Consider the following 12,399-nt stretch of genomic DNA (forward strand, 5'->3'; position numbering starts at 1 on the left):
TGTAATTTTGATGCATATTCAAGTTGAAGTCACTAGCGTCAAAAGTCATGACGGAATGGGCCACTGCCTGGCCCCAAATCATACACTTTTTGTCATTCTTTCATCTTACGTATATTTATAGAGCACACACTAGATAGCAGGTGCTGGGCTAGGCAGGAGCAGCACAGGCGTGAACAAGGCACATGGGGTCCTTGCCCCGAGTCCTATCTTTCATTCTTGCCTCTTACAGGATAGTTTTGTTTTGTGAAATACCATGTCCCCTTGAATTAGCTCATTTTGCTCTAACACCTTGGGCAAACAGGCAGGATAGAGGTTACTTCTCCATTTTTATAAATGGAGCACTTTGGCCACGCGCAGTTAAAACTCTGCCCAAAGTCTTCGCGCTTGACGGCCCCAGGCTGCCCCTTCTGGGGGCCCACGCCCACTGCGTGATGGAGATGTGCTTCTGGCAGCAGAGGAGGGTCTCAGCGGGCCTCCGGCTGTCACTGCTCTGAGGCACAGGCCTGGCTTTGCTCCATCTCAGCCACGGCCAGATGTCCTTGGACACACGCAGCCCCCTAATCACCCTCACACCTGGGAGCATCACTTGAACACGTTTGAAGACTTGATAGAACATTCAGCCAGGCCGTCTGCTTCGTTGAGTGGATTATATTGAGAATTTCCGTAGGTAGCAAATCTCTTCGCCAAAATGAATATTAAACAAAACGAAGGGGGGGTGGGACAAAAGAAAAGAAAGAAAAACATCTGGCAGGCAGCCTGAGTGCTCCAGGGCTCTTGTCCATGGCTTCACGAGCCCCCTCCCTTTGAAGCCCACTTCCCCACCCCCACCCCCGTCTACACTGCACGGGGGTGTCAATGCCCCATGCAATTGGGTTGGGAGGGAGGGTCAGGAGCAGCTCCAAAGACTAATGCTCGAAAACCTAGCTCGTTTTGCCCTTGCCGAACAAATGTCCTGGAACTCTCTCTAATAACAAGTCCCTCCCACTTGTGGCTCGGAGCATGAGCCGACTCTGAGTTCACTAGCGAATGCGTCCTCTGATTGGTCAGCCCGGCCCCTCTGTGGAGCATCACTGGCTCTGCGAAGGGCGCTCATCAAGGAGCCGGGCCAGGGAGATTGATGGTGCCGCGTGACAGGTTCCCTCCCACAGACCCGAGAAGAGACACAATCTGCTAGAAGTGACTTTTCAAATTATCTGCAGAAAACATTAGTGGATATTTTCCCATCTGCATGCCTCCGGGCCTTATTGAGTCATAAAAAGTAAATGATTTCCCTGAATGCTTAGACAAACCTGATAGTTCCAAGCCATTTTCTAGCTGATTGATTTGCCATTATGCATCAGAGTGTCTCTGAGCATAAAGGCTTCCTGGCGAAGAGAGTGCTGGAGAGAAAACCGGTGGCAACTCGCGAGAGGCCACCGCCAGCGCCAGCGAGAAAGCAAACAAGGGACGAGGCTTGGTGTGCGGGGAGGAGCTGACGGGTGGGTTAGGAAGGCTTCCCAGGGGCGGTAGCTTCTAAGACAGGCCGCAAAGGAGGCGCAGACTCAGGGGGAAGCTGGGAGGAGGCGATGAGAAAAAAGTGAAAACAAGCAACTTCCTCTCTGCTTGCTCCAGGCCAAGGTCAGAAGAGCGCAGAAAACATGACCCAAGTCTAAAAATAGGAGGCTAACTGCTAAGGACAGTTGACTAGAGCCTTTCAAGACAGGTCTATAGGAGAGAGGAGGGGCCTTGAGCCGTGACCTTGGGGACAATGGGCAAGATCCAGACTTGGACCAGACTCAGAAGGAAGAACGCATCGATCCTTGCTCAATTTGGGCACCTTTCCTGGCAGCTGTTTCGTCCTGGAAGAGGTGTGTCCTGGGCCAGCTTCCTGAGCTACCCTGGATGGAACGAGGGCAAGGAGATGGGCCGGGAAGGAAGGGAAGAGAAGAGAACTGAGGTGTGGTCCCTGTGTCAGGTCTGAGCTTCAGTTATCCTAGGAAAACCGTCACGCTTCTGACCTCTCCCCAAGGTGAGGCAGAGGGCCGTGTCCTCTGCTGGGGATTTTAGTCTCCCACGGGGCTTCCTGAGCACCAGCTAGCCCACCCCCACACCCCTACCCATGGGGATTTGACAGGAGGCCAGGTGGGGAAACAAAGCAGCAGAGGGGGAGGAGCCATTACTAATGGCCCCTAATTTATTGAAGGTCTAGGAAGGGTCCCCAGGGTGAGGCCTTGCAGCCTAGGCTGCTGCCAAGAGCCGAGGACCAAGGAGCTGTCATCAGCCAGAAAGAGCCACATCCTCCCTGGGAACCTCCCTATGTTCCAAGCACCAGCGAGAAAAATGAAACACAACCCACCCACCGAGAAAAAGCAAAAGCATTACCCAGGGCAAGATGCAGTGTACAAAAGAGTTAGGACTCAGGGAGTAAAGGGGTGATCGGAGCAAATAAGGTTCTGCAAGGAGGTGACATTGTGACAGCTCGAAAAGCTGTGGACACAGCCTGTGAACGGTGGGAGGGGACGTTCAAAACAGAAGCACAAAACAGGCCAACTGACCAAAAGAGAAAGAGATGAGCCAAGGCCCTGAGGTTCACAGTCCATCTGGGACTCCGCCGGGCACACACTCACTGTCCGGGAGTTAAATAATAGACCAGCCAGGGCGGGGGCCGGAGGTGAGACCATCATTAAGCCCAATGATATAGAGAGAAACATACAGAACCTGTAAGGCCTGGGGCCTTTTCTCTGGACAAACGAGGGATCTAGAAAAATAAAATAACCTGTGGCATCAGTGTTCCCAATTCTCCCACAGAAATGTCTGCCTTCCTAAGACACATCCCATTGTGTTTACTCCTCTGGTCAGAGGCCAGTAGCTACCACACACACACACACACACACACACACACACACACACACACGGTGACATCCAAACTCCTGGTTCTGCCTGATGGGTTCCCACCTTCCAAAAATTTTTTTTCAATCCAGGACAAACACCTTCCCCAGATACTCCAGCCACACTCGTGAGTCGGGAATGTTGCCCGACACATGCTCTGCTCTCTCCGCCCCGAGGCCTTTGCTGGCATTTAGTGCCTCTGTCTGGAAGGCCCTCACCAACCCTCAGAGCCAACCAGAGGCCCTCCCATCCTTTAAGGACCATCCAAGAGGCCTTCCCCATGTCCTAGTCAGCCCGTCTCTCTCCCCCTGTGCATCTCCATTGTAGCTGACACGCGCAGCCGGTCCTGGAACTTTCTGAATGAGGCTCTCCCACGTCAGATGATGGGCTCCCAGCAGGGCACGGAGACCTTTTGCCCCACAATCCCCATAACACCCAGCTCGAGGCTTTGACATGTAACCGCCCCATACATGTTCACAGCATGGGCTTGAGCCTGGCGCATGGAGCTTTCCCAGGGCATCCTCCACTCGGTGGAAAGGAATTCCAGAATGGCCGCCCAGCCTCCACACTGAATCCCCTCCTGCTCCATTCTCTGGTCCCCAAGGACAGGCCTCGCCCTGGTGTTTTGTCACCTGGTATCCCCACTACCTTCCACCCCGTGATTTCTTTATTTTTTCCTTTATTTTTTGTTGGTGGTTCTTTTCTCTATTCTTTTTTTCTCCCTCCACCCCATGATTTAGATCATGCATATTTTGTAGATAAACTTAAAAGCCTCTTTTCCATATTTAGGCACAAAATGAGCTGATGAATTCAGGCTTGTACCTGGTGCTGCTGCTTCACCTCTACGAGCAGAGGTTTGCAGAACTCATGAGGCTCAACTACAGCCGAGTTGTAAGAGAGAGGGTGAGTCCGGCCCCAACCCGGCCCGGCCGGCCGCGCTTCCCCAAACCTCGCAGGGTTGTGCATTACATGTGCAATCTGCTAAGGTCTTCGCGCTCCCCTGGGTAGGCTATGGCACTGTCGTCATCGTCAGGCGAAGCCGTAGCATGAACACTGCGTAAGTGTGCGCACGGTGGCCTTCTGGCTGAAAAGGAAGCCATCGTCACATAATTACTTACTTGAGTAGCAATTAAATGGTCATTAATGGTCACAGAAGCAAGTGAGTCTCTAGGGATATTTGCCCCCCGAAAACAGAGGTCAGCAAGGCTGCCGGGGCTGAGCGTGCATTATGTCTGGGCAGGCCCACTGCCCAAGCATGGAGGGTCCATGAAAAACAGGGGACCTTCCCCCAAGGAGAACTGTTTCTTTGGCTTTGGTTCCCAGAGTGTGTTATTTCAGCATCTGTGTGTGCGCGAATGCCAAGAAATAAAGGTGCTGCTGGTGTCCCATTTGTCATTAGAGAAGTGACAGTGTATTTACCAGGGATCAACACCTATGGCTGCCCTTCCTTTAACACAAGAACCAGGAGACTTCCAGGAGGCCAGTTAGTTTGGAGAGAGAAGCCTGGCCCTGTGGCTGACTGGAGCCTGGCCTCAGCAAAGTCCCCCAGAATGTCCATTTGGCCACAGTCAAGTCAGAACACAGGGCCCCCAACGGCCTTCCCTCTTGGCTGAATGCCTGGCTGTGGCCAGGCCAGGAAAGAGCACTCCCTTAAGGCCATGCCAGGGACTGATCTGCTTTTAGTGTCTAACACCCCTGAGGCTTGAAACTTGACCTCTGCTGGCGTCAGAAGGTCATGACCGGCAAGGGAGCCAGTGTAGCAATGGGCAAGCCACAAGGCAGTTTTAATGACTGCCACCCTATCCCATGTACCTCCCTTCCTCTTGACTTTCTCTTCTCTGTCCCCTGCTTCCCATCTCTCTCCATGTCTCTCTCCTCTTCTTCCTCAAGTGGGTAAGACGCACCTGCCAGCACCAGTCCCGGCCCAGATGCTGGAACCCAGTGATTCCAAGGGTTCCTGAGACTGTCACAGGCCTCACAATGACAGCAGGCTGCTACAATCCATTTGGAGCCATCCCTGTGAAAAATGCTGGGTTCCAACCGTTAGTCCTAAGAATTCTAGATTTGTCCCTACTTTTTTTTGTTTTCTGGTGTAAATTCTCCCCTTAGACTCCAAGCTCTCAATTAAGAAAATGGGCTGGGCCTTGGCCAAGATATCTCCTCAGGAATCTCACCCTCTTTTTGACCCAGGCCTGTCCTTCCTTTAACTCTTCCGTAGTTTTAATGGTGACATAAATTCCTCAGAGAAATACGTTAAAAAAAAAAAAAAAAGGAAAAAATGTACAGGAAGCAGGAAATGATCCTTTGTTAACATTTCCATAACCTTATTTTCATGATTCCCCATCTTTTTTAATGAACCTTTTATTGCACATTGAACTTCAAAGCACCCAGGGTTTGACATGGGTTACAGATGGCCATGACGTCAGCAAGCTAATGTAAGCAATGCTAGCCTCCAGGACTGCAGAGCAACAACCCAATGGGTGGGAACCAAGGCCCTGAAGCATGGAGTCTGAAGAACTTTCTGGTAAAGCTATCCTAGAGAAGGAGTCAGTGACACCAGGAGCAATCTGGGAACCGAGGTGGGAGGAAGCAGGAAGGACCAGGCAGCGCTCTTAAAGCTTACATTTAGTTTGAGAAACCCTGAAATAGACCTCACACACTAAAAGCACCAAGCCATCACCAGTACAAATAGCCAATGAAGAGGGACCCAAATGGCTTTTGTCAAATTCAGTCTTCTGGATTTGAGTCTCGGTATCTTCTTGTAGAAAACAAAGAATCTGAGGGTAACATTTAGCAAAAAAGAAGCCTCTGTTGGGGGGAGAAAAACAAAACAAAACAAAACGCTTCTCTCTCCTTTACGTATCAGAACTAGAGAACCCATTCACGTCAGGCTCCCTGATGGGGTCTCACTAGGACCCCCGGGGAGGAATGCTCGTCCATGCTGATGATCACTCATTCATTCATGCCCTGGCCTGTGTCAGGCGCTGAGATGGAGATCAGGGAAAGTGGCTACCGGACATGCTGCCATGTTGTCCCATTCTTTGAGGAGCTTCTGATCAAGTTGGAAGATGAGACTCACATATTTATAAAGACAGGAAATGACTGGAAAGTAGCACTTGGTCGAGAGAACCAGTGGACCCAGTGAGTTCCCAGAGGTCGTGCATTGACAACACAAGATCTTCCCTGGCCAGGACTTTCCGGGGTGTCCAGTGATGCCATAAACAAACAATTTGTCTCCTTAGTGAGGTTGTGAGCTCCCTGAAGGCAAAGCCAGGCCTTCCACACCTGTGTCATGGTGCTGGGCATACCGTCAATCATATTCGCTGACCACGTCCCGGGCACCACGGAGGCCAGGAGCACTGAGTGATCACACTGGCAGATGAGGACATGGTCTGCTAGGGGTTGGGGGTGGGGAGGGGCCGTCACTAGCCACTGGGGCTTGGAACTCTTTTTGTACCCCACCACCCTCCCGTGCCTAGAAAAATGCCTGGTACATAGTAGGTGAACATTAACCTTGGATGCTCAAATCAATGAACTAATACACCAAAACCTGCTTCTCCAGGAAGTGAGTCTTGAGTTAGGTTTTGGAGAAAGGGTTACCACGCATTTGTGGAGAGAACAGTATTCAAGGTAGAGGAACACTCTCAAGTTCAAGGTATAGATTTATTTATTCAAAGATTTTCTGTGTGCCTACTATGTGCCAGGTTCGCAACTAGATTCTGGGACTCCAAAGATGACTAAGACACTCCTTGCCTATAAGGGACTCAGAGTCTAAAGAGAGATAAACACGTACCTAAGAGCATCGAAAACAACGTGCCCTGCGTTATGACAGCAGATGGAACCAGGTGTGGAAGAACACCGAGCAGTTAGGTGACCCCTTCCTTCCTCTCCTCCTCCAGGACAGACTGTCCAGCAGGGTCCGCACGTTTCAGAGACCTTGCTTTCAATCCAGTTGGGTTGTACTCTTTGCCATCAGCCTTCTCACTGCTTGGAGAGCCTGGTGGCAAAGCTGCTTCCATTCCTGCTCTCATGACCTGAGCTGCCAAGCAGGTGATGCTGGAACTGAATCTCGGAGAGTTTAGCAGGGGAACAAGGGTCAGTGGTGAGGGAAAAAGGCACTCGATGCAGAAGGAAAGGCAGGGGCTTACAGAAGTGAAAAGACCCGTATGTTTGGGAGAGTCAGGGAGTTGCGTGTGGCTGGAGCCGGCAGGAAGGGAGCAGGAAGTGGAGGGTTTGTGCGCAGCTCTGGAAGGCCATGGAAGGGTTTCTAGCCTGAGATGGGCAGGCCAGGAGATTTGCGTTTTCGAGAGAAAACTGGAGCAGCTATGCAGAGGATGGGCTGGAGGGGGAAACCAGCCCAGCCCCTGCTGCAATGGGGGCAGGTGAAGGGGGCCCCTGTGGGGGCACCAGAGACAGGAAGGTACACAGGGCTGTCCTGTGTGGTGAAGCTAAACGGACTCGCCTTCCCTCCCCTTTCAGCCCCCAAGTGGATACTGCACTATTTAGGGCCTGCACTCCCAAAGCTCCCTGTCCTGGGCTTCCTCCTAGCCATGGGTTTTGTCTGTACCCTGCTCTCCTTTTCCCCCAATGAAATGTACCTGTACCCTGAGTTCCCCTCCCTGCCTGCCCATGGCTGCTCCCCTGTTCAGGGCCAACTTCGATAAACTAGGTAAAATACAAGAATCTCTGTCCATGAGCTAAAAGGCAAAGGGCAGAAGGACCCCAGGCCTTCCAGGGATCATGACAGTGCCCGTGACCTCCTGGAGCGAGCACTGCCTTGGTGCCCTGCCCCAGGTACCCTGGATTCACATTTCACCTGTGGGGAAACCTTCACCTGTATAACCCTCGGGGGAGGGGCGGGGGGCAGTGGCTGGCCTGGGAGGCAGGCAGGGTCCTGAAGGAGCTCCGAAACTCCCCTGGCCCATCTGCGTGTGAGACTTTCTCCAGGCCCTTCCATTCACACCGTTTCTACAAAGCCCAAAACTCTTGCCTCAAAGAACCAAATGTACCCAAACTCTCGGAGGCCCAGGCTTGGCCCTCATTTGGGAAAACGTCCCTACTCACCCAGATGGCGTTTCCTCGAGGAATGAGCGCTGGCTTACATAGAGAGGCGGTCAGCTGGTCCCGAGTCTCGAGGTGGGATGAGGCCGGCTCAGCAGCCCGGAGGGGTTGGGGGCCGTGGTTAGCACAGTCCTGATGTGTGGAATTTACTCAGAAGAAAGTCCATCCTTCTCCGGCTTGCAGGTGACAGGGACCCAGGAGCCACAGCTGCCTCCACACTGGCCAGCAGTTGCCCCAGTAACAGTGTCCGGCACCCCTTGTTTTGCCCACCAGCCTGTCACAAAGCGCCTCTTCTGGGGGGAGAGCACCCGCCCTCCACGCGGGAGCCCACATCCTTGCAGCCTGGCACAATGGGCTCCCACGGAGCACACAGTGTTTCTCATTGTGGCATAAAATGCCATAAAGTCAGAACAAAGAGGGAGCCCGGAGCCTTGATGGGCCTGCTGCTTCCTGCTGGGCAGAGAATACAACTGATTGTTTAAAAGCCAGGGGTGAGGCAAGTGGCCAATTAGCACGGCCTTCACCCCCACGGCTTGTAAATGTGATTCTCGGACCCTCGGAGTGGGCTTCTGCTGTTCAGATCAATTGCCAAAAGGAAGCAAGTCTGCTCCCACGGCCAAATTTAGAAGCCCTGAACCGCCAGCGAAGGTGACCTGGGTTCTCTCTGCCCTGTCTTTAGGGCGAGGCTAAGTCCCGCAGGTGTTGAATATCAACGCTGCCCTTGGCACCTCTGCCCCTTTAAGGTGACGTAAGGGATTCCCAGAACATTCCTGAGAGCGGGGAATTATACATCTGTTCACAATTGCTTCGGAAAAACAATTCATTTTTCATTGTCTTCTTTCTCATAGTTGTCAAGAAATTACCCACAACCCAGACCCGAAGAAAATGAAAGTAGGTTTGGGGGTCAGTCCTGCCATTTTGCGGGTGTTTGCTAATTTACTCTTTTTCTGTCACTGTGTGGAACCTCATACTGTGGAAGGAAGTAATGACCACCACCCAGAGGCAAAAATAACCCCACCGAGCCTGGGAAACTCTAGCGGCAGCAGTCAGGAAGGCGAGTCCCGAGCTCGCTGGATGCAGAACAGATAAGGATTTTAATTCATCCTGAAAGCAAGCACAAGGGCCAGCGAGAGGGAAGATGGTATCGTCAGGCGGGCCAGGATGACTTGCTGCAGGTTTTTTTCCCTTTTCCTTTGCTGGGATTTTTCCAGCATCCAGTACATGGGGGGAGCCTTTTGGGTCATCATCTAAACTCTGGAAGGGCGCTGTTTAGCCACTATGGGAAGGGACCCCATTCATTCAGGAGCTGGTGGCTGTAATGGATCCTCTCACCTTGCGGCCGGGTCAGGTGGGTCTGCCGGATTCACAGGTTGAGCCAGGAAAACAGCTCTCCTGAGAAAGGTCCCCCCAAGGAGGGCAGGACAGCTGCCTTCCAACAGGTTCATTATCCCATAGAAAACCCAGCTGAAGCACATGTGCTTCATTAAAGCGGGAGGGCTTGCAGCCAGGCTCCGGAGGAGCTTCTCCAGCAGCAGGGAGAGGAAACATCGCAGTGGACCAAGGCGGGTGTGACAGTTCGAGTTCCAGAAGGTCTTCAGGGGAGAAATCTTACAACTGCCTGCCCTAAGGCAGGTTTAAGGTTTTGAAGAGCGATTCTCACACTGGCTTTGCCGTCAGAATCACCTGGGAATTTACCGAAAATGCAGATTCCGGGGCCCCTCCCAGAGATTCAGATTCAGCCCCTGGGGTGGGCCCCTGATCATCCCGACGCAGCCCGGCCCGGGGATGCTGGGGGGAACCCCCCATAGGCCCGCCCGGAGAAGCTGGACCAGCTCAAAGCTCCACAGGGCGGGGCCCAGAGTACGACCCTCGAGAAGCCAATTTATTATTCAGGGCACGCAGTGCTGAGAACCCGGGCTGACCGTTTTCAGAGACGCGGGGAGGGGACGCTTCCCCCCGTTCACAAAAGGAGCCCGGAGTGCCAGCCCCGGGCGCGACCACGGTGTCCTTGTCCACGCCGGGCCCTGTCGCCCGGGCGCACCCGGGGCTGTCGCTCCCCCTCCGGCAGCCGGGAAGCGAGCGAGCGAGCGGGAAGGGAGCGGGCAGATCTAGAAAAGACCTTTGTGTCTCGGGGAAAGCGCCTCTGCGCCTCGCTCGCGGGTCCCCGTGGCGGCCTTCGGCGAGAGCCCCTGCTCCGACAGGACGCGGCCGCGAGCCGACCTCGGGGAGCAGCGGGGGGCCCCCGCGGCTCGGGCCAGGGTCTCGGCGGCGCCCCGCCCCGCCCCCCGGCCCGGCGGCGCCGGCGGCTCTTCCCGGTCCCGGGAAACCTGCGGCCCGCGCGCCCTGCGGTTCGGCTGGGCGGGGGCGACCCCTAGTGCCCAGCGCGGAACGCTGTCGCCCCGCTGTGCCGGGGACCCAGCCTTTCCCCGGGGTCCTGGGGGGCCTCCAAGCCCCGGCCGCAGGGAAGACTGCCCTCTCTGGAGGACGGGAGAAGAGCATCCCTGGGGCGCTGCTTAAAAAAAAACGAGTCTCCACGGCGGAGAGCGGAGGGCCCTCCCTGCGAGTGCCTGGCGCTGCGCTGCTGCCCTCCTGCGTCGCTCAGAGGCAGATGGTCCCACTGATCGTCACTTACCATCCCTCCCCAGGAAGCTGGGACCAGCTGTAGGATCCGCCCCAAAGTGGGGGCAGCCAGATCCCCCTAGAACTATAGGTCTAGGCCCTCTCTACCCGCCGCGGCCCCGCACCATCCCCGAAACTGGTGGGTGGGAGCCAAGGGACGGTCTTGGCACGCTGGTCAGGTGCAGCCCTTGCCGGGCTTCCAGCCAGGGCCATGATCGCGACGAGCCAGGGCAGCCAGAGGCAGATGGCCACACTCTTCTCTGGTCCCCAGCGGCCTGGTGTGACTCACCTGGCTGGCGCACTTTGCTGAGATGTGTTGCCAGAGCTGAGTCACAGCTGTGACCTGCTGCCCTAGCTCAGCTCAGGTGAAAAGGGAAGAAAAAGACATCAGGGCCCGCCGGGTGGCACAAGGAGATGCCAGCCTCTTTGTGGCTCTGTGGTGTCACTGCCAGCCGTCTCACTGGGGACCCCCCACCCCGGCGCCTGGAACACATGCGGGCCACAGGAAGCACTGAGGTAAAAGCAGCTAGGGCCAGTTCCCGGGTGGGTGTGGCCAATTTGGACAACTTGCTGCATGGTTCTGTGACCCAGCCCGCCTAACAGCCGCTCCCCAGCTGGCACAGATGGCTGTCACCACAACCAAGTCCAAGGCCTGGGAGGGGAACACTGTCTCTGAGGCCATCCATACAGGTGTGGACAAGAACAGGCTTGAGGGTCTTCAGGCCAAAGGCTGGGCCAGACCACCTCACCTGCATACACACAAGTCAAGGCAACTAGTTTCGGGGGACAGAACAGGATAGGCGAGGGCACAGGGGCAGCTCGTGGGGCTGCGGCTTCCCTGTAGCAGAGGTAGAAGCTCAGAGGGTCCTGGTAGGAATGAGGGGATGTCAATTGCTCCTGCTCCTTGCCCTTCAGTGGTTTCCAGACAATCCCAGAGCACTCAAGCCAGTGGGAAAAGTATATTGAAAACAAGAATTTCCCCCAAGAATAAAAACCGCCACCCCAGACTCCACTTCCTCCATTCAGACCCCACTGCCTTCCTACTGCCTGTTTGTTCCCCTTCCTCCCATCACAGGACCCTCTACCTCCAGTCATTTGATGTCTGAAAGATTTCTTAAAGACCTAGGTCAACCCTCCAGCCACTTCCCTGCCAAGTTAAGGAAAGGGGCGTTCATGTGGGGGCGTTACCCTGAGGGGAGGCAGGGTTCCGCCAGGGATTCTGCCCCGGAACATTTGCTGCACCAGGGCAGTGAGGATGTGGACCTCGGTCCTTTTGTTGAGGGGTTACAGTCCCTCTGTCCTGGCCTGGCTGGAAGCCCCAAGGGGCATTCGAGGATTCCCGATACAGCAGGCCTCTGTTACTCACACTGTTCCAGGCACTGTGGGGTGTGTGTGTGTGCACGTGCGAGCACCCAGGGCTGGAGTGGGGGCAGGAGGGGCCACACCCTCATTGGCAGAGCTCACCGTCCACCCTGGCTCTCCAGCCTGAGACACCTTCTTGCTTTCCAGATTCTGAGCTGGGGGATGGAAATGACAGCAGCAGCCACGTTGTCTAGCAAGGGAGCTGGCCCCCCGGAGCTCTGCGAAGTCATCTCCCCACAGCCGCTTTTTCTATGTCCCCATGTGCCTCCCTCCCGCCTCCTCTTTACTGAAACTGAAACCACAGTGTTTACAGTTACCATTTTCACCCTGTGCCCCTCTCTCCTCGGGGTCTGGCCTGACCCTGAGGGACAGCAGCAGGGACCCGCGCAGTCCCCGACAGCACAAGCCAGGCAGCCGGGGCTCCTTGAGTCCCTGCCGGCGGCCCTGCTGCTGCCCCTCGGCCAGAAGCCCGGGCAGCCCTGCAGCCCG

At 55.0% G+C, this 12,399-nt stretch overlaps 1 protein-coding gene across 2 annotated transcripts in view; it reads left to right on the forward strand.

Annotated features, from left to right (window-relative positions):
* MARCHF10 (membrane associated ring-CH-type finger 10) overlaps positions 1-12,237 on the forward strand; it is a 71,632-nt gene extending 59,395 nt beyond the window's left edge. For both annotated transcript variants that reach the window (XM_057317982.1, XM_026512536.4), the window contains 3 exons: positions 3,658-3,771; positions 8,778-8,820; positions 12,058-12,237. In XM_057317982.1, coding sequence (XP_057173965.1) covers positions 3,658-3,771; positions 8,778-8,820; positions 12,058-12,104 — 204 coding nt within the window. In that variant the 3' untranslated portion in view covers positions 12,105-12,237. The remainder of the gene's footprint in view (positions 1-3,657; positions 3,772-8,777; positions 8,821-12,057) is intronic.
* The last annotated feature ends 162 nt before the right edge of the window (positions 12,238-12,399 follow it).

This window comes from Ursus arctos, unplaced genomic scaffold (assembly GCF_023065955.2).
Source record: "Ursus arctos isolate Adak ecotype North America unplaced genomic scaffold, UrsArc2.0 scaffold_24, whole genome shotgun sequence".
NCBI lineage: Eukaryota > Metazoa > Chordata > Mammalia > Carnivora > Ursidae > Ursus > Ursus arctos.